At 39.1% G+C, this 20991-nt stretch overlaps 1 protein-coding gene across 2 annotated transcripts in view; it reads right to left on the bottom strand.

The window, feature by feature from the left end:
- Nucleotides 1–9159: 9159 nt before the first annotated feature.
- The window catches only part of pappaa (pregnancy-associated plasma protein A, pappalysin 1a), a 112339-nt gene continuing 100507 nt past the window's right edge, over nt 9160–20991 (bottom strand). Inside the window, exons 22-23 of one of the 2 annotated variants that reach the window (XR_016118204.1) lie at nt 13855–14292; nt 9160–9524 (exon numbers count right to left, since the gene is read on the bottom strand). Coding sequence is in view for 1 of the 2 variants with exons in the window: in XM_089019835.1 (XP_088875961.1) it covers nt 14188–14292 (105 nt within the window). In the remaining variant the exon portion in view is untranslated. Of the gene's footprint in view, nt 9525–10794; nt 14293–20991 lie in introns of those variants that run through there. The other variant, XM_089019835.1, reaches the window with a different exon arrangement.

Here is a 20991-nt window from a genome sequence, read left to right as displayed (position 1 = left end):
GCAAGTTCAGCACTCGTCGGCCATGTTGACGTGAAGTGGTAGTTTTATTTCTGACCATCTCAATAAATTAAATAACTTGCTGTTTATGCATATGGTCTCAGTGGAAGATTAAAATACATGTTTGCATGTTATTAAGTGCTACTTTCCGATCTGCTTGTAAAAGTGAAACATTGTAAATTAAGCAAATAGCAAGCCATGATTGAATCAAATTACAGGTAAAATGCTAAAACTTGGCAGTTAGCCCAATACATAAGCCAAATATTAGGTGTTTATTTGGTCACTTTTTTCAGCCAAAAAACCCTTACTATACATGGTTGTTTTTTTTTTGTTTTTTGTTTTTTTTGGGGGTTAAAAATGCCTTAATTAGCATGGTCATTTCTTTGGTGTTAAAAATGCCTTACTATACATACTTACTATATCATGTTTTTTTTCAGGCTAAAAATACCTTACTGCACGTTTTTTTGGGGGGGCTCAAAACAACTTACTATACATGATTGTTTTTTTTTCACCTAAAAGCGCCTTACTGTACATGGCCGTTTTGGTGCTAAAATGCCTTTGAATACATCGTCGTTTTTTTGGGGGGGCTAAAAACGCCTTACTATACATAGTCGTTTTATTCAGCTAAATATGCTTTACTATACATAGTTGTTTTTTTGGGTGCTAGAAATGCCTTGCTATAAATGGTCAGGTTTTTTTGTGCTAAAAACGCGATACAATACTAGTGTTTTCTTTTTTCGGCGAAAAACTATTCATGGTCATATTTTTGGTGATAAAAACGCTTTACTGTACATGGTTGTTTTTTGGGATTAAAACATCTGACTAAACATGGTCATGTTTTTTGTGCTAAAAACCCCTAACTCGACATGGTCATTTTTTTTTTACGGCTTAAAACGACGTACTATCCAGAGTCGCTTTTTTTAGTGCTAAAAAGGCCTTACATGCAGGGTTGTTTTTTCAGGCTAAAAACGGATTATTATACATGGTCATTTTTTTCGGCGAAAAACAGCTTAGTATATATGGTCTTTTTTGTGCTACAAATGTCTTACTCTACATCTACATGGTGTTTTTTTATTTGACTAACAACGCCTGACTATACATGGTCATTTTTTGGGGGGTAAAAATGCCTTACTATACATGGTCTTTTTTGTCGAGCTAAAAATGCCTTACTATATATGTTCGTTTTTCGGCTAAAAACGGCTTACTATAGATGGTTGTTTTTTTTCGGGCTAAAAACACCTTACCATACACGGTCGTTTTTTTCCAGGCTAAAAAGCACCTTACTACACATAGATGAAAAGGTTTCTTCAGCCGTCATCTGTACTTCTTTGAAGGTGTCGGACGTTTTGCTTCTTATCCAAGAAACTTCGTCAGCAAACTAAAGTCTTACTGGTAGTTTAGGCCCTATATATATATATATATATATATATATATATATATATATATATATATATATATATATATATATATGTGTGTGTGTGTGTGTGTGTGTGTGTGTGTGTGTGTGTGTGTGTGTTGTGTTTGTAAAATATATATATATATATATCCCTACTGTCCAGACAGGGCGGTGCCGGACTCTGTTATGATAGGCCTACTGTCCAGACAGGGCGGTGCCGGACTCTGTTATGATAGGTCCCTGCTCTCAGGTTGGGGGGAGCAGAGAGACTCCCTGCGGCTCCACTCATTGTTCTTATTGTACTGACTAACGACTGGTCTGATTGCCCCACTTCCTCCGGTATCACCACATCAGTATTGCTAATCCTATGTTGCCTAAGCAAGCTGTTGTACGAACAATCCAAATTGAACCTCACCCCACCATATGGGTTTAGTGAAGGATTTAGCTGTTTTATGAAAATCACTTCTTTTACTCCCCTTTGAAACAATCTATGTTCTTTTGCTAAGATTTTAACCTCATTGTCGTCAAGTGGGTGTTTTTTTTCGAGCTAAAAATGTCGTACAATACATGCCTGTTTTATTTTGACTAAAAACTTCGTACTGTACATGGTCGTTATTTAAGACTAAAAACACCTTACTATTCATGGTCATTGTTTTCGGACTAAAAAGGCCTTAGTATACATGGTCTTTTTTTTCGGGCTAAAAATGCCTTAGTATGCATATTTATTTTTTTCAGCTAAAATGCCTTACTATACATGATCTTTTTTAGCTAAAAACACCTTACTATACATGGTGGTTTTTTGGGGGGGCTAAAAATGCCTTACTATACATGGTCTTTTTCTTCGCGCTAAAAAAAGCCTTACTATACATGGTTGTTTTTTTCGTGGCAAAAATACCTTACTATACATGGTCTTTTTTTGGGCTAAAAATGCTTTACTATACATGGTTGTTTTTTTCAGCTAAAAACGCCTTACTATACATGGTCTTTTTTGGTGCTAAAACGCCTTACTATATATGGTGGGTTTTTTTCAGCTAAAAACGCCTTACTATACATGGTCGTTTTTTTCAGCTCAAAACGCCTTACTATACATGGTCTTTTTTGGTGCTAAAACGCCTTACTATACATGGTCGTTTTTTTGGATGAAAAACGCCTTAAATTAGATGGTCGTTTTATTTTTTGATTAGACAAGGCATACAATACATGAAAAATTTTTCAATTCGAATAAATACAAGAGTCCCTTTTAAAGTCCAAAAATGGGGAAATTGGCAAAATACCCTTAGCAAAGGCATTGAGGATTGAACCAAGGACATTATGGGTATAACACATGTGCTCTAACACTGAGCTAAACACGCCTTATTATATATACTCGTTTTTTTTGGGGGGGGCTAAAAACCCCTTACTATATATGTACATTTTTTTCAGCTAAAATGCCTTACTATAGATGGTAGTTTATTTTTCAGACTAAATATGTTGTTGTTGTTTTTTTTAGCTAAAAACGCCTTACTATACATGGTCGTTTTTTTCAGCTAAAAACGCCTTACTATACATGGTCGGTTTTTCCGCTCAAAACGCCTTACTACACATGGTCGTTTTTTTCAACTCAAAACGCCTTACTATACATTGTCTTTTTTGGTGCTAAAACGCCTTACTATACATGGTCGTTTTTTTCAGCTAAAAACGCCTTACTATACATGGTCGTTTTTTTCAGCTCAAAACGCCTTACTACACATGGTCGTTAGTTCAGCTCAAAACGCCTTAATATACATGGTCGTTTTTTTCAGCTAAAAACGCCTTACTATACATGGTCGTTTTTCTCAGCTAAAAACGCCTTACTATACACGGTCGTTAGTTCAGCTCAAAACGCCTTAATATACATGGTCGTTTTTTTCAGCTAAAAACGCCTTACTATACATGGTCGTTTTTTTTCAGCTCAAAACGCCTTACTATCCATGGTCGTTTTTTTCAGCTCAAAACGCCTTACTATACATGGTCGTTTTTTCAGCTAAAAAACGCCTTACTATACATGGTCGTTTTTTTCAGCTCAAAACGCCTTACTATATATGGTCTTTTTTGGTGCTAAAACGCCTCACTATACATGGTCGGGTTTTTTTTCAGCTCAAAACGCCTTACTATACATGGTCGTTTTTGGTGCTGAAACGCCTTACTATAAATGGTCGTTTTTTTGGATGAAAAACGCCTTAAATTAGATGGTCGGTTTTTTTTTTCGATTAGACAAGGCATACAATACATGAACATTTTTCAATTCAAATAAATACAATAGTCCCTTTTAAAGTCCAAAAATGGGGAAATTGGCAAAATACCCTTAGTAAAGGCATTGAGGATTGAACCAAGGACATTATGGGTATAACACATGTGCTCTAACACTGAGCTAAACACGCCTTATTATATATACTCATTTTTTTGGGGGGGGCTAAAAACCTCTTACTATATATGGACATTTTTTTCAGCTAAAAATGCCTTACTATAGATGGTAGTTTATTTTTCGGACTAAATACGTTGTTTTTTTTTTCAGCTAAAAACGCCTTACTATACATGGTCGTTTTTTTCAGCTAAAAACGGCTTACTATACATGGTCGTTTTTTTCAGCTCAAAACGCCTTACTACACATGGTCTTTTTTTTCAGCTCACAACGCCTTACTATACATGGTCGTTTTTTTTTCAGCTCAAAACGCCTTACTATACATGGTCTTTTTTGGTGCTAAAACGCCTTACTATACATGCTCGTTTTTTTCAGCTAAAAAACGCCTTACTATACATGGTCGTTTTTTTCAGCTCAAAACGCCTTACTATACATGGTCTTTTTTGGTGCTAAAACGCCTTACTATACATGGTCGTTTTTTTGGATGAAAAACGCCTTAAATTAGATGGTCGTTTTATTTTTTGATTAGACAAGGCATACAATACATGAAAAATTTTTCAATTCGAATAAATACAAGAGTCCCTTTTAAAGTCCAAAAATGGGGAAATTGGCAAAATACCCTTAGCAAAGGCATTGAGGATTGAACCAAGGACATTATGGGTATAACACATGTGCTCTAACACTGAGCTAAACACGCCTTATTATATATACTCGTTTTTTTTGGGGGGGGCTAAAAACCCCTTACTATATATGGACATTTTTTTCAGCTAAAATGCCTTACTATACATGGTCGTTTTTTTCAGCTAAAAACGCCTTACTATACATGGTCGTTTTTTTCAGCTCAAAACGCCTTACTACACATGGTCGTTTTTTTCAGCTCAAAACGCCTTACTATACATTGTCTTTTTTGGTGCTAAAATGCCTTACTATACAAGGTCGTTTTTTTCAGCTAAAAACGCCTTACTATACATGGTCGTTTTTTTTCAGCTAAAAACGCCTTACTATACATGGTCGTTAGTTCAGCTCAATATGCCTTAATATACATGGTCGTTTTTTTCAGCTAAAAATGCCTTACTATACATGGTCTTTTTTGGTGCGAAAACGCCTTATTATACATGGTCGTTTTTTTCAGCTAAAAACGCCTTACTATACATGGTCGTTTTTTTCAGCTCAAAATGCCTTACTATACATGGTCATTCGTTCAGCTCAAAACGCCTTAATATACATGGTCGTTTTTTTTTACGCTAAAAACGCCTTACTATACATGGTCATTTTTTTCAGCTAAAAACGCCTTACTATACATGGTCTTTTTTGGTGCTAAAACGCCTTACTATACATGGTCGTTTTTTTCAGCTAAAAACGCCTTACTATACATGGTCTTTTTTGGTGCTAAAACGCCTTACTATACATGGTCGTTTTTTTCAGCTAAAAACGCCTTACTATACATGGTCTTTTTTGGTGCTAAAACGCCTTACTATACATGGTCTTTTTTGGTGCTAAAACGCCTTACTATACATGGTCGTTTTTTTCAGCTAAAAACGCCTTACTATACATGGTCGTTTTTTTCAGCTAAAAACGCCTTACTATACATGGTCGTTTTTTTCAGCTCAAAACGCCTTACTATACATGGTCGTTTTTTTCAGCTAAAAACGCCTTACTATACATGGTCTTTTTTGGTGCTAAAACGCCTTACTATACATGGTCGTTAGTTCAGCTCAAAACGCCTTAATATACATGGTCGTTTTTTTTCAGCTAAAAACGCCTTACTATACATGGTCGTTTTTTTCAGCTAAAAACGCCTTACTATACATGGTCGTTTTTTTCAGCTCAAAACGCCTTACTATACATGGTCGTTTTTTTCAGCTCAAAACGCCTTACTATACATGGTCGTTTTTTTCAGCTCAAAATGCCTTACTACACATGGTCGTTTTTTTCAGCTCACAACGCCTTACTATACATGGTCGTTTTTTTTCAGCTCAAAACGCCTTACTATACATGGTCTTTTTTGGTGCTAAAACGCCTTACTATACATGCTCGTTTTTTTCAGCTAAAAAACGCCTTACTATACATGGTCGTTTTTTTCAGCTCAAAACGCCTTACTATACATGGTCTTTTTTGGTGCTAAAACGCCTTACTATACATGGTCGTTTTTTTGGATGAAAAACGCCTTAAATTAGATGGTCGTTTTTTTTTTTTTTTTTTGATTAGACAAGGCATACAATACATGAAAAATTTTTCAATTCGAATAAATACAAGAGTCCCTTTTAAAGTCCAAAAATGGGGAAATTGGCAAAATACCCTTAGCAAAGGCATTGAGGATTGAACCAAGGACATTATGGGTATAACACATGTGCTCTAACACTGAGCTAAACACGCCTTATTATATATACTAGTTTTTTTTGGGGGCTAAAAATCCCTTACTATATATGGACATTTTTTTCAGCTAAAATGCCGTACTATAGATGGTAGTTTATTTTTCGGACTAAATATGTTGTTTTTTTTTTTTTTAGCTAAAAACGCCTTACTATACATGGTCGTTTTTTTCAGCTAAAAACGCCTTACTATACATGGTCGGTTTTTCCGCTCAAAACGCCTTACTACACATGGTCGTTTTTTTCAACTCAAAACGCCTTACTATACATTGTCTTTTTTGGTGCTAAAACGCCTTACTATACATGGTCGTTTTTTTCAGCTCAAAACGCCTTACTACACATGGTCGTTAGTTCAGCTCAAAACGCCTTAATATACATGGTCGTTTTTTTCAGCTAAAAACGCCTTACTATACATGGTCGTTTTTCTCAGCTAAAAACGCCTTACTATACACGGTCGTTAGTTCAGCTCAAAACGCCTTAATATACATGGTCGTTTTTTTCAGCTAAAAACGCCTTACTATACATGGTCGTTTTTTTCAGCTCAAAACGCCTTACTATCCATGGTCGTTTTTTTCAGCTCAAAACGCCTTACTATACATGGTCGTTTTTTCAGCTAAAAAACGCCTTACTATACATGGTCGTTTTTTTCAGCTCAAAACGCCTTACTATATATGGTCTTTTTTCTCAGCTAAAAACGCCTTACTATACACGGTCGTTAGTTCAGCTCAAAACGCCTTAATATACATGGTCGTTTTTTTCAGCTAAAAACGCCTTACTATACATGGTCGTTTTTTTCAGCTCAAAACGCCTTACTATCCATGGTCGTTTTTTTCAGCTCAAAACGCCTTACTATACATGGTCGTTTTTTCAGCTAAAAAACGCCTTACTATACATGGTCGTTTTTTTCAGCTCAAAACGCCTTACTATATATGGTCTTTTTTGGTGCTAAAACGCCTCACTATACATGGTCGGGTTTTTTTTCAGCTCAAAACGCCTTACTATACATGGTCGTTTTTGGTGCTGAAACGCCTTACTATAAATGGTCGTTTTTTTGGATGAAAAACGCCTTAAATTAGATGGTCGTTTTTTTTTTTTTCGATTAGACAAGGCATACAATACATGAACATTTTTCAATTCAAATAAATACAATAGTCCCTTTTAAAGTCCAAAAATGGGGAAATTGGCAAAATACCCTTAGTAAAGGCATTGAGGATTGAACCAAGGACATTATGGGTATAACACATGTGCTCTAACACTGAGCTAAACACGCCTTATTATATATACTCATTTTTTTGGGGGGGGCTAAAAACCTCTTACTATATATGGACATTTTTTTCAGCTAAAAATGCCTTAAATGGTAGTTTATTTTTCGGACTAAATACGTTGTTTTTTTTCAGCTAAAAACGCCTTAGTATACATGGTCGTTTTTTTCAGCTAAAAACGGCTTACTATACATGGTCGTTTTTTTCAGCTCAAAACGCCTTACTACACATGGTCTTTTTTTTCAGCTCACAACGCCTTACTATACATGGTCGTTTTTTTTCAGCTCAAAACGCCTTACTATACATGGTCTTTTTTGGTGCTAAAACGCCTTACTATACATGCTCGTTTTTTTCAGCTAAAAACGCCTTACTATACATGGTCGTTTTTTTCAGCTCAAAACGCCTTACTATACATGGTCGTTAGTTCAGCTCAAAACGCCTTAATATACATGGTCGTTTTTTTCAGCTAAAAACGCCTTACTATACATGGTCGTTTTTTTCAGCTAAAACCGCCTTACTATACATGGTCGTTTTTTTCAGCTCAAAACACCTTACTATACATGGTCGTTTTTTTCAGCTCAAAACGCCTTACTATACATGGTCGTTTTTTTCAGCTAAAAACGCCTTACTATACATGGTCGTTTTTTTTCCTGCTCAAAACGCCTTACTATACATGGTCTTTTTTGGTGCTAAAACGGCTTACTATACATGGTGGTTTTTTTTTCAGCTCAAAACGCCTTACTATACATGGTCGTTATTTCAGCTCAAAATGCCTTACTATACATGGTCGTTAGTTCAGCTCAAAACGCTTTAATATACATGGTCGTTTTTTTCAGCTAAAAACGCCTTACTATACATGGTCGTTTTTTTTCAGCTCAAAACGCCTTACTATACATGGTGTTTTTTGGTGCTAAACTGCCTTACTATACATGGTGTTTTTTTCAGCTAAAAACGCCTTACTATACATGGTCTTTTTTGGTGCTAAAACGCCTTACTATACATGGTCGTTTTTTTGGATGAAAAACGCCTTAAATTAGATGGTCGGGTTTTTTTTTTTTTTTGATTAGACAAGGCACACAATACATGAACAATTTTCAATTCAAATAAATACAATAGTCCCTTTTAAAGTCCAAAAATGGGGAAATTGGCAAAATACCCTAAGTGAAGGCATTGAGGATTGAACCGAGGACATTATGGGTATAACGCATGTGCACTAACACTGAGCTAAACACGCCTTAGTATATATACTTGTTTTTTGGGGGGGACTAAAAACACCTTACTATATATGGACATTTTTTTTCTACTAAAAATGCCTTACTATAGATGGTAGTTTATTTTTCGGACTAAAAACGTCTTACTAGAGATGGACGTTTTTGGGCTAAAAACGCCTTACTACACACAGTCATTTTTTTCGGGCTAAACACGCATATATATATATATATATATATATATAGTTTTTTTTTTCGACTTAAAACGCCTTAATATGCATGGTGTTTTTGGGCTGAAAACGCTTTATTATAAATGGTTGTTTTAGACTTGCTAAAAAAGGTCTACATGGTCGTATTCTTTTCAAAGCTAAAAATCCCTTCCTTTCCTATGTCACACACTAAAAATAACACATTTATTAACATATTCTTTTTTAACAGAAATTTTACGTTTAATTGAAAGCAAATAGAACTGGGATATGTTGTGAAAATAACCACGCCTTCACCAGCTCACTTTAACCAGTGTTTTATTTCTACACAATAAATGACTGCAAAAAAAGAAAAAAATATGATACTCATCTTTATGACTCTTCCTTATGAAAATATAGTACAGTTCCGACATTTAGGTTTTTTTTTTTGCCATGTAACAGAGCACCGAAAAGGAAAGATAATTGCAACTGTGAAGGAAACAAGGACAAAAATCCACAGAAAAAAGTCCAACTTGTTGTATATGTGCCTGACAAAGTGCAAACTGTAAAACAAAAAAAAATACAAACAAAAAAAAGACCAAGGAAGCTATAAAATGGGTGACCAATGGCCTCCTTTACAGTGTTGGTGGAGACCCAAAGGCGGATCTGACTCATCCAGTCCAAAGTGAGGGCAAAGAAATGGTTCCAAGTTACTGGCTGGTGCCTGAAACAAACATTTAAATGCATCATCTTCATCATCAACATTATTCACTAAAAAAACAAAAAAAAAACAACCAAGTTGCTACTTGAAGTTCCATTCCTGATTCCATTCATTTGGACGACAAATAAACATGACTCACTGGATAATATTTATGGTCTTGAGAGCAGACAACAGTATTTGAAGAGAGCCATGATGGACAAATAAATGTGAACTGCGAGTGGGCAGTGCAAAGCATGATTTGTTTCTCTCTAGATTTTGCGGTTGACACTTTAGACACAACATATAACATGTTTTTATATGATAGGATAAAAATCCATTCAAGAGTGACTCCTAAACAGTTAATAATAGTTTTTTTTTTTTTTTTTTTTTTTTTTTACAAATACAATTATCATATAATATTACTATTTACATCTTAAAATATATGTATTGAGCAATCGGGTATGAAACATTGCAGTAATACCACGAGATATCCACTTAATATGCAAATACTCTTTATACAATGTAAATACACTCTTTTTCACCTCTTTTTTTTCTACTTTTTGTCTCCCTCAATCAAGGTGACATATATATATATATATATATATATATATATATATATATATATATATATATATATATATATATATATATATATATATATATATATATATATATATATAAAGTGGACTAGAATCAGAGGTACTTCATTTCTTACAATACAGAAATAAAAGAATGTCTTCAAAAAGATGGCACATCACTATGTGAGGGTATGAGGGACTTCAAACACTCCTCGACGCCTTTGTCATAGTTTACCCTTGGTGAGAAAGCGCAAAAGAAGTTTAATTCGAAACAACGTGGCAACTGTTGGTTTAAATGGAGCGAAATCAAAGCCCGTCAAGGGGGCGATCGCTACTCCAAACATATTAGTGGACGTGATAAGCCAGGCGCTCGGCCAAGAAGAAGTGTGTTCCTTCAGCCGGTACTTCAAACGCCTCTTGAAGCTGTTCAAATTTCCTCTCCTTTTTATTTTTATTTTTTTACGGCTCCACACTAGCCACACTGTGCCGCCCAAGCTGACAGTGACAGATGAGGCAGTCAAAGGAGTAGCAGGCGGGCAGGGCGGGGGCCAGAGTAGGGGGGCGCGGACGACAAGGTGGAAGTGGGCCGGGCGCTTAACCCACCCAAGAGAAATCTGGACCCACTGGCCCCTGCGGCTACGCCTTGCGTTGCCAGTCGAATGCTGGCCACCACTACCGCCACTACCTCTGCAATGGGGGCATCAGGGTCCGTGTGAGTACACATTTTCACACCTGGCCAAATAGTTGCCCAGGCCAGGAAAAGCAGCCCACCCAATCCTGACCTCGCCCCCCCCCCCTCATCCCCATCACACACCTTTTTAATCTGCATCCAACAAACACCCTGACACCCTGCAGCACACTCTCAGAAAAGTACTTTGTACTTTAGGGGGACCCTCAAAGCATCCTCCTGTTATGTTTTGGGTTACATGGACGGACATGAAAATTGAAATTGGGGCTTGAGGGAGGGTCATCACCCATCAAACAAACAACAGGAGGGTTCAAGACTGGGAATGCTTTTCTGGTTATTATTTTATTAATTTTGGGGTGAAGAAAAAAAAGTTTTCTGATTAAAAAACAACAACTCCCAATTTCAGTCATTTTGATACAAGATAGTTGTTATTCCACAATGTATTTGTGGAATAAAATCATTCAGTCAAGTGGAAAAAAATCATTCTGTCATTTAAAACCGAGAAAGAGCAGTGTATTTTTTTATACACTGAAAGGTTGTTGTTGCGCAGAGGGTTTGCCAGATTACATTGACATTGACTGATGAAAAATGTCAAAAATAACTTACATGAACATTAAATATAACTTAAAAAAGTATAACACTCTCAATAAATAGTTCTACTATGTACACCATTGATACGAGAAGCAAAAAAAACATCAATAAAATAATATCTATTTATATCTATATATTGAAGCAGCAAATATTACAAGCATGAGGTACAGTGAGGGATCCTGTGATGATGACAGTATGGTGGTGATGATCCTTTTTTTGTGTTCATCGGGGGACATGGACTCATGAGCTCATTGTGAGCCCAACAAACGGAATGCTCCACTTAAATGGCAGCAATGGATCTGAGTAGTGGATGTTGAACATGTGATCATCAGCATGGAGAAGTAGCAATGATTGCCTCTCCGTCCTGACGATCTGCTTACAACTCAATGGCAAACAGGACCGATCTAACATTATGTACCGGTACTAATATCAAGATAATACATGTTGTCTGTTAAATGCAAGCTTGCAAGATAACTTGATCCTTGTTTTTTTAAATAGCAATACAATCGTTCAAAAATAACAATTGTGATTTCTTCATTTAGGTTTTCCTTCCCTTTTGAAAATTTCAGCCAAAATGTACAGTTTAAAAAAAGTAATCAAAGCAAAAGACAAATGTGCAGTTCAGTCAGTTGTGATACGGTGACGGATGAAATGTACAGTGCAGCCTCCAACGTCAACTAAACCAAAAGGTTGCACTAAATCACTTCAGCTCAGTGAGCACCAAATGGCCTGGGTTTGGAAAACTTTTTTTCCAGCAATCAGGGTCTATTTTAGCTCTTATAAAGTCCCTACGGAGCCATATAAAATGTATTGCATTCTCCGGTATATAGGAGCAGCCAAAAACCTTAATTTTCTTCAAAAAAATGACCCTGCGCCTTATACACAGGGGCGCTTTGAATGTGAAGTAATATTGAGCCACAACACGTCTCACAACTACTGTCAACAGCTATTTCTCCCTGTCGAAGAAGTCGTGCGTAACCACAGCCTCTATTGTAGCGCCTTATAATGCAGTGTTGCTTATGTTCCGAAAGCTTTTATCTATTTATATTTAGAAAACATCTTTCATTCACTGAAGGTGCGCCTTATAATCCGGTGCGCCTAATACACTGGAAAATACAGTTCACAAATTTAGGATGCAATGACCCATATCAACCGCACCTCATCGAAGGTGTCCTTGTGCGAATATTCTCTTTCATATGTTTTTTTGTTGTTGTTGTTTGTTTGGTTAAACAGCCACAGAAACATTATGACACAAAAGCTGTCGAATATAAAATGGAACTTACAGCGGTCCAAAAAAAGTAACGCACACGACTTCACCAAGGCCGCTTGGCACATTATGGCAAAAAAACAACAACAATTTCCTTCATGTTTCATGAGGGCGAGCATTTAGTAATGCAACAGAAGGTAAAATTGTTTGGAATGGTTTGCGTTTGACCTTGGAGGCTCCACTGTATATTTGTAACCTCTTGGGAAATATGTCAAGTTGAGGAAGAGGTTAGGGACAAAGTCATGTCAAATCAACGCACTGGGAGCAAACGGAGCAAATATCAGAATAGTTTGTCTGAGATCACCAATTCGACAATAGCAGCTTCTAGACAAGTTTTATCTGAAAGACATACTTTTTTTTCTTGCGTGGCAACTTAAAAAGTGCAGTAACTGAGGTCATTGTGACAAACACTAATTGAATGTAAAAATAAAATACATGAAAAAGGTAATATTCCCATCCATTGAGACGCAATATTTACACAATATTTATTTTGTATTTATTTTCTTTTTTTACTTTATGTGGGTGGAATATAATACCTCGCGACTGGGTGCCATCTTCTGTCTTTGTATGATGCCTACAGGCTTCCTTTGCCACTTGTTTATTTGTGTGCGACTGACGGTTCCTGACTAGTCAAAGATGGGCAAGGATTGCGATCGCAACCGTATGTCGAGTCCAATGACAGTCAAGAGTCACGCCGTAACTTAATTGAAGCAGCAAAACGTTGGCCAATAAGCCAAGCAGCAGCAGCACTTTTAGGTGTGCTTGTATATGTCTGTGTCGCAACGGATTCATACAATTTCATTACACGCAATGAAATTGCCTAAACAACAACAACAAAAGACGTTGCAGGGTAACAATGTGTTTGCGGTAGTAGGGGCCATTATTTGTTAGCTTATTATCGTAGTTATTGTGTGTCAATTCTGCGATGTGTCAATTGGACAATATTTTTCTCCACCAAGCAAGTTCCAACTTCTGATGTGCTGGTGAAGAAACACATGACTGAAATTAGAACAGATACAGCATGTCTGACCACTGGTTCCAAAATGTCACATCTTCAAAACGTGTTTGAGAAACGTGTCTTCATTTCCATTGTATTGAATAACTATTAATTGCTCAGCCACATCGACTCGCCCCCTACTTCACCTAAAAAATGTGTACAACTGCTTTCATTGTGTAATTGTCAAGTTACGGCACCAAACTAGACACTGAACCAAAGGCATGCTACAGTACCTTGGCCTGCCAGTTTTTTTTTTCTTTTTCATAATGGCCATGTTGCTTCATGACGATGATGATAACGTGAGACTTGTTTCCTTTTAGTTGAGGGGATGAAGTTTTCAGTGGCGTCTTATGAGCCCAGTCGTCTGTTCTCGATCTTTTCATGATGTGGAGGAAGAGGGTTCGCGAGACTGCAGAGGTATGCCTGTTAAAAGCAGCATGTGCAAGAACATGGAGGATGAAGATCCAGGTGGGCGGCGAGGCTAAGCACCGCTCAGCCACAATGGGTGGAGTGTTGCAGCAAAGGGTCTTGAGACGTTGATCATAGGCCATCTCTCAACCTCCCATTCACCCCAGAGAATGGACTTTATCTTCCCTTTTGTTCTCTGCGGCGTTTGGATCACGACAAGAGCACTCATTCCGTATGTTACAGGACATGGGGAATGGAATCACCTGAGCAGGAAAGGGGAACAAGGAAAAAGAACAGAACACATCAATTCATGTCATTTATTGTTCATTATCACCCTTGGGACAATTTTTATCCTTAACGGTGCAGTATCGATTGGGTCCAGTACCAAGAAGTTGTTGCATCAACTGAATTACAATTACAGCAGGCGAAATTTCCATTCATGTTTGTTCAAAAGACACATTGTAACAACAAAATGAAAGCAATCGCCTCAGGAATATGGAGCTGGATACTTTTCCTTTCAGATCAACATTTGAGTCCAGAGTCTCCCTGTGAATAAACTTCCCAATTTGGACAGGACAGTGAGAAGAAGTTAGCCTATCTGCTTTGGGTTTTGAATTTGAAATTTGTGTTAAGTTTTTCTCTTTCTTCCATGGATAACTGCCAGTCCACAGATAACACAAATATAACGATGACAAGCATTTCAGAAAAAAAAAAACAATGGACAGATGTCACTTTACTTGCATAACATCATTGATTAATAGAATCGTAGGATCAGGAGCCTTCACGCAAGGAGCTCAACTTCACCGGACTAAACTCTATGAATGCCTCACCAGCACCAGTTGCTAATGCTGCCACCTTGTCGACCGGCCTCTCTGGGGGACCGGCTTCAGCCTTTTGGGTATTCAAAGAGTGTCCCTTTTCTTCTCATCCAAACCAGGAAAACATGTGGTCCAAGTCACGCATACTGCGGGCCGAGGGCACGTCAGTGTAATTAAAAAAAAATGGTGACTTATCAGCTCAATCTGTGGAGGTCTCCTGCCAGCATCACTTTTGGTTAATAGAGGTTAAGTGGATGTGAACTTTTTTGGTACAATGGTTCCCAGTATGCAATGCAGACATTAAAATAAGGCTAATCCAGCCTGACACACCACAGACGTTAGGGTGCTTTTTAGTGCAGGTGTCATTAATGAAAGTTGATTGGTCGCTCCTTTCATTGAGTTGAAAATTCATCCGTGCATTTTCCGAAACGCTTATTCTAGTATGGTGGGCATTCTGGAGTGTATCTCAGTTGTCTTGGGGGGTAGGCGGGGAACGCCCTGAATCGATTACCAGCCAGTCACAGGGCACAAATATCCAAATAACAACTCACAATCACATCGAGAGATCATTTTGAGCGTTCAATCTGTCACGCATCTTTTGGCAACATGGGTACCTGACAACCTATAGAAAACCCACACAGGCAAGGAGTGAACATGAAACTCGGGCTATTATATAAAATTAATCCATACATCCATTCATTTTCCAGACCACTTCATCCGCATTCGGGTCGCGGAGGATGCTGGAGCCTATCCCAGCCGTCATCGGGCACGAGGCGGGGGACACACTGAATTGGTTGTGAGCTAATCGCACAGCACACAGAGACAAACAAACATTCACTCTCACACTCACACCTAGGGACAATTAAGAGTGTTCAATCAGCCTGCAATGCATGTGTTTTTGAATGTGGGAGGAAACCGGAGGACCTGGAGAAAACCCACGCGGGCCCAAGGAGAGCATGCAAATTCCACGTAGGAAGCCCGGACCGGGTCTTGAACTCACGACCTCTGCACTGTGAAGCCGGCGTGCTAACCTCTCAAGTACCTGGCCGCCTCATGTAAAATTAAAAATGTATATAATTATAAATTATAAATAATTGAAAAGATGGTTTGCTTTATATTTTGTCATAAATTGTACTTCATTCTCATGAGAACAAGGCTCGGGTAATATCGTCAAAATAAATGTTTGTAGTTGATCTGCTGAGCCCAACCTGGGTGACTCAATGTTGCACCTTATTTTCGATTGACAATCAATCGAACCCAGGTAGTAACTTGTGAAAGAGACAAAGTGAATGTGTGCTGGCACCCTCTTCAAAATGGTGGATAATAGAAGTCGCCTGTGCGCCCAAGATGCTTTTCACGTGATGCCCAGGTGGACGGAGACGGAGAGGCGAAGAACCCACCTAAGAAAACGACACCCACATCGGATAATTTTTACAAGAGCGAGGGGCAGATTCACATCCGAAACAACTGTCAACGGTGTGATGTGTTTTCTTGTGAGAGGCCAAGGGCTCTTGGCTTCAGTTTAGTTAGTGTCGCGCTTTGGTTTACCTTTCGGTTCCTTCTCACAACCCACTCCCACTCCTTAAAGTCACCTTACTTTCCACCCAAGGCTAATCTGCCATTCAAAGTTCACCTCTGTATCTATTGAACGATCGTGGGTGGCAAATGCAAACTGTTTTCCTTTGACCTTGACCCAAAGGGTGGCGCGGGCCAGCTGCCACATCTGGCCCTTGCTTTAGGCTCGCTCTTCAGGGTGGCTGGGAAATGGCTGGCTGGCTTTGTGGGCCTGGGGCCCCAGATCGCAGGGCTGGAGGGAAGCATGAGCTAGGGGACACCCAGTTAGTGCGACATGAAAGAAATTCTGGTGGTTGTTGACCCTGTCAGAGCCTCATCTTTCCATCTCTGCTCCAGGTCAAAATAACACAATGTCCCTCTCATTTCAGTTCCCTATGTATGTGTCAGTCAATGCTGGGAGGGTGGAAAGTATGTAAGGCTAGTTTCGTACTCCAACTGGACTGGACTTTCTCAATGGTAGCTTTAAGGCCGACCAATATGCTTTCAGATATTCAGACACAAACACTGTAGTGCGTATTTCAAGGACATAGTGTCAAGGCCGCTGATCCAACAAAAGCAACCACTGCAGTCACAATACATTTCCAGGTGCGCAGATAGCGTCCAAGAGCATTTGCGTGCACCCTGCAAATGTACGTCACACGCAACAAAACAAAACACGCCGAGCCAAATCACTTGTCAGCCAGCAGCTCTGCAATCCGTCTTCTGTGCCGATGGATGACAAACGACCATCAATCAGTAGCAGACTGTTCGTATGAGTACAATTAAATTCAATGCGAAACATAAAATAATTCACCACTTGGTACCAAGTAGTTCTATTTTTTTAACCGTTTAATGGACTCTGTCGCCCGATAACATGACTGGCTGCCCACAGTAGTAACAACTGTCCTTGAAAGGATTAATCTTATTTTGTAGAACATGTGGCATGAGATAATTCAGGAAATGCGCCAGGGAAAGAATGTTGAGGTTGTATGGAATAAAAATTTATCTGGCAGACTCAGATGTACTACCACCTGGACTGATTGCCAGTCAATCAGAAAGGAAACTGCAAACAGGGGCTGCACAAATATTAAGTTATGCGAACCCCTGCACTACCCACACGGCATAATGTCTTCATTTTTCTCTGGGGCTGGAGAAAGTCCAACCCACTTAGGGCAGGAGTTGGACTAAACTCTTGACTGACCACCAGCCTCTTGCAAGAGGCATTGAGTGGGGACTGATTCAATGGCAGCTACGTGAAAGTCATCTCTGCAATGACCCGTTGAACTCTCATTACTTAGCTTTACATGAATTTGGAAATGACATAAAAAACTACATTATTGGTTCTCTACCTGCAGTTATGGCTGAGACACTGGGAAGAATAAAGATTAATATAATGACTTGCTGTACAATGTGTGAATTTCTGTTACTACGTATTTATGTCAGTGTTCCAAGTATTTTAGGTGAATACCATATGCTTGACTGAATCGCTCCGGCCAAGTAGGTTCGTTTATTTATAACTGTCATTGTTGCATTAACGTAGCATTTGATGATAAAATTGGCGAAAATAAATTACAGAGGCACGAGAGGAATCGGCGTGGGCACGGCTCGATGAGACGCTATGCGTCTCCATTTCGCAAAAAGACGCTTCAGTTTTCTCAGGGATTAAAATTTCACACCGTAGTTTATGTTCATGTTTATGAGAGCAGAGCAGAATCCCGATGGCTTTCATTGTTGCTCCTGAAGGAATGTTTGTTTTTTATCCTGTTCCAACTGATGTCTTAAACCTGGCCTTGTTTTTTGCAGTTTCAGGATTTATACAATGCAATATAATACAATACATATTGGATTGGATTGGATTTTTATTAGTCTCGCAGTGGAGAAATTTACATTTCACAGCAGCAAAGTTATAAAAGGAAAGTATATATCGGTCTCATCCAATACAGCGACGAGTCTGCGTACCGACAACAAGTGGAGCAGCTGGAGCTCTGGTGCAGCCGTCACAACCTAGAGCTGAACACGCTCAAGACAGTAGAGATGATCGTGGACTTCAGGAAACATCCATCACCACAGCTACCCATCACACTATCCAGCTGCCTCGCGTCAACCGTTGAGACCTTCAAGTTCCTGGGAATCAAAGTCTCCCAGGACATGAAGTGGGAGGTCAACACCAACTCTGTCTTGAGAAAGGCCCAACAGAGAATGTACATGCTGAGGCTGCTAAAGAAGCATGGCCTGCCACAGGAGGTGCTGCAACATTTCTACACGGCTGTCATCGAATGCATCCTTCTTCCATCACCGTTTGGTTCGGGGCTGCCACAAAAATGGACAAAATCCGACTTCAACGGACAGTTAGGATGGCGGAAATAATTATTGGCACCGCCCTACCCACTCTCGAGGACTTGCACACTGCAAGAATCCAAACTACGGAGCGGAAAGTCCTACTGGACCCTCCGCACCCTGCCCACCACCTTTTCCAGCTACTCCCCTCAGGCAGGCGCTACCAATCGATGCGCACCAAATCCAGCAGACATTTAAACAGCTTCTTCCCCCAAGCCATTAACTCTTTGAATTCTTTCAACAGTAGCCCAAATGGAACTGTATAGTGCCACTTAGCAATTTTTTTGATGATGATGATACTAGTGTAGCGTGTTTTACCGGAAACAAATTCCTTGTGTGTTCTACATACTTGGCAATAAAGATGATTCTGATTCTGATTATATAGTGCTTCAACAACAGCTGAATTATTGTTTTGAAGTTGAAAATTTGAGCAGCTCACACGAAGCAAGAACAGTCAAGTAGAGATAAATTGGTACCACCTAGGAGAAAATGTGTTCAGAACTACCATCGATTATATGTGACAAACGGAATTATAAATGTCCATTTCATTATTAAGATGTGGAAATGGTACCCTATCTGCAAAAAACAACAACAAAAAAACAACAACAAATGAAAATTATCTAACCCTATTTGACTATGCAAGCGTGTGCACCATCACCAAACTGCTTAATTTGTGAAGATTCCGGGGGAAGTGTGTCCTCTCTGATGTGCAACTCCCTTAACTATGTTGTGCGGACCCTTCTACCCAATCACCATTCACATTATCTCAAAGTCTCATTCTACTTAAACTCCCTCAACCACCAGAGTTGGCATTTGAATTTGTTATGTGGAGAGACTGTTTATTTAATTGTTGGCATTTACAGGGGATTGCAAAAAAAATAATAAATACATGGGAAGGTAGGAAAGTATGGGTTGGCTACCAATGACGAAAACAACTACTGAATACTTTGTGCAGCTACGCTGACCTCAGACACTTGCAGAGTGAACATATTGAAAACATACACGGCAAACTTTATTTTTCTTTTATACTTCAAATATACACATCATTATCATCTTTGCCTGAAACTTCAGAGGTATGCAACAGTTTAAAATCTGCGTGCAGAAGAGCAAGAGCGAAATCAAAGTGGTCAGTGCTGGCAATGGCGGCCCATCAGCTTTGGACACAAACATCACTCATGACACATTACAAATCGCATATTGAGGCATCCTGTGCCAGATGGAGAGCTGTAAACAGCGCAGAGAGACTGGGAGGCAACTCAAGAGCCGACCACCAAAGCAGATAGAAAAACATATAGCCTCATTTAGCAAAAGTTGTTTTAGAAAGGCCAAGCTATATAACGATATAATTGCTGCCCTCTCCATACTGCATCGAGCATCCAAGAGAGGAATTTCTTCCAAAATGTGGATGTGAAGGGAGCCCCCCCCCCTATATAAAAAGGGAGTGGGGGCACACAGGGGTCTGTGCAGGCAATCCTCAAAAGGCCCGACTCCATGCGCTTGCCTACATTCATCCTCCCCAAAATGGACTGACAGCTTGCAACTATTAACGCTAGATCCAGAGGTGACCTTACATGCAGCTAGACCTCGGCCCCTCAAAGCTCCTGGGGGTGGAATAATACACAACAAGTCATCCAGAACTCAAAAGGGGGGAGTCGGCCATTCTAATGCAATACATGTTTTGTCAAATCCAAGAATATTTCTTAATGATCTGTTCGCTGTCCACACTGAATGTGAGCTGACGAAGAACAATAAATACATTTTTAAAAAAGGAATCAAACGGCGTGGCTTGGACTGAGCCGCACAATCATTTTCCAGCCAATATGCTTGACGGCGACATTGGTGCTCTTGCAATGATTCTGCTGGCGACGCGCCATCCTCCACGTCCTTGAAAAATGTGCCTCTAAGTGAAAAATCAAATGTAAATCGTCATGTGTTACACTGGCTGCTCGGTATATGCAAAAAACATTTGATTTGGCTGACTTTTTGTGTTTGATTCGACCGGCACGTCTGGATCTTTTTATGTTACGGTGCAATCCCAGCGAAGGTTCGATATGAAAAACTCCTTCAGAAGACTTCTTTTCAATGGCTTGTTTCGGACATTAAAGGAGGCGATCTCAGCTTTAAACTGGTCTTGCTCTGACATGCAGCACTTGCCACGCTCAGATTGCAAGAGAAAATCGGGACTGAGCAAGAGCGGCGAAGCAAACAGATCAAGGCAGTAGTTAGACTGCAGCCTGCAACCGTGCATCTATC

This window comes from Hippocampus bargibanti, linkage group LG18 (assembly GCF_051943395.1).
Source record: "Hippocampus bargibanti isolate YZ-2025 linkage group LG18, ASM5194339v1, whole genome shotgun sequence".
NCBI classification, from domain to species: domain Eukaryota; kingdom Metazoa; phylum Chordata; class Actinopteri; order Syngnathiformes; family Syngnathidae; genus Hippocampus; species Hippocampus bargibanti.
This window is presented reverse-complemented; position numbering and strand designations above follow the sequence as displayed.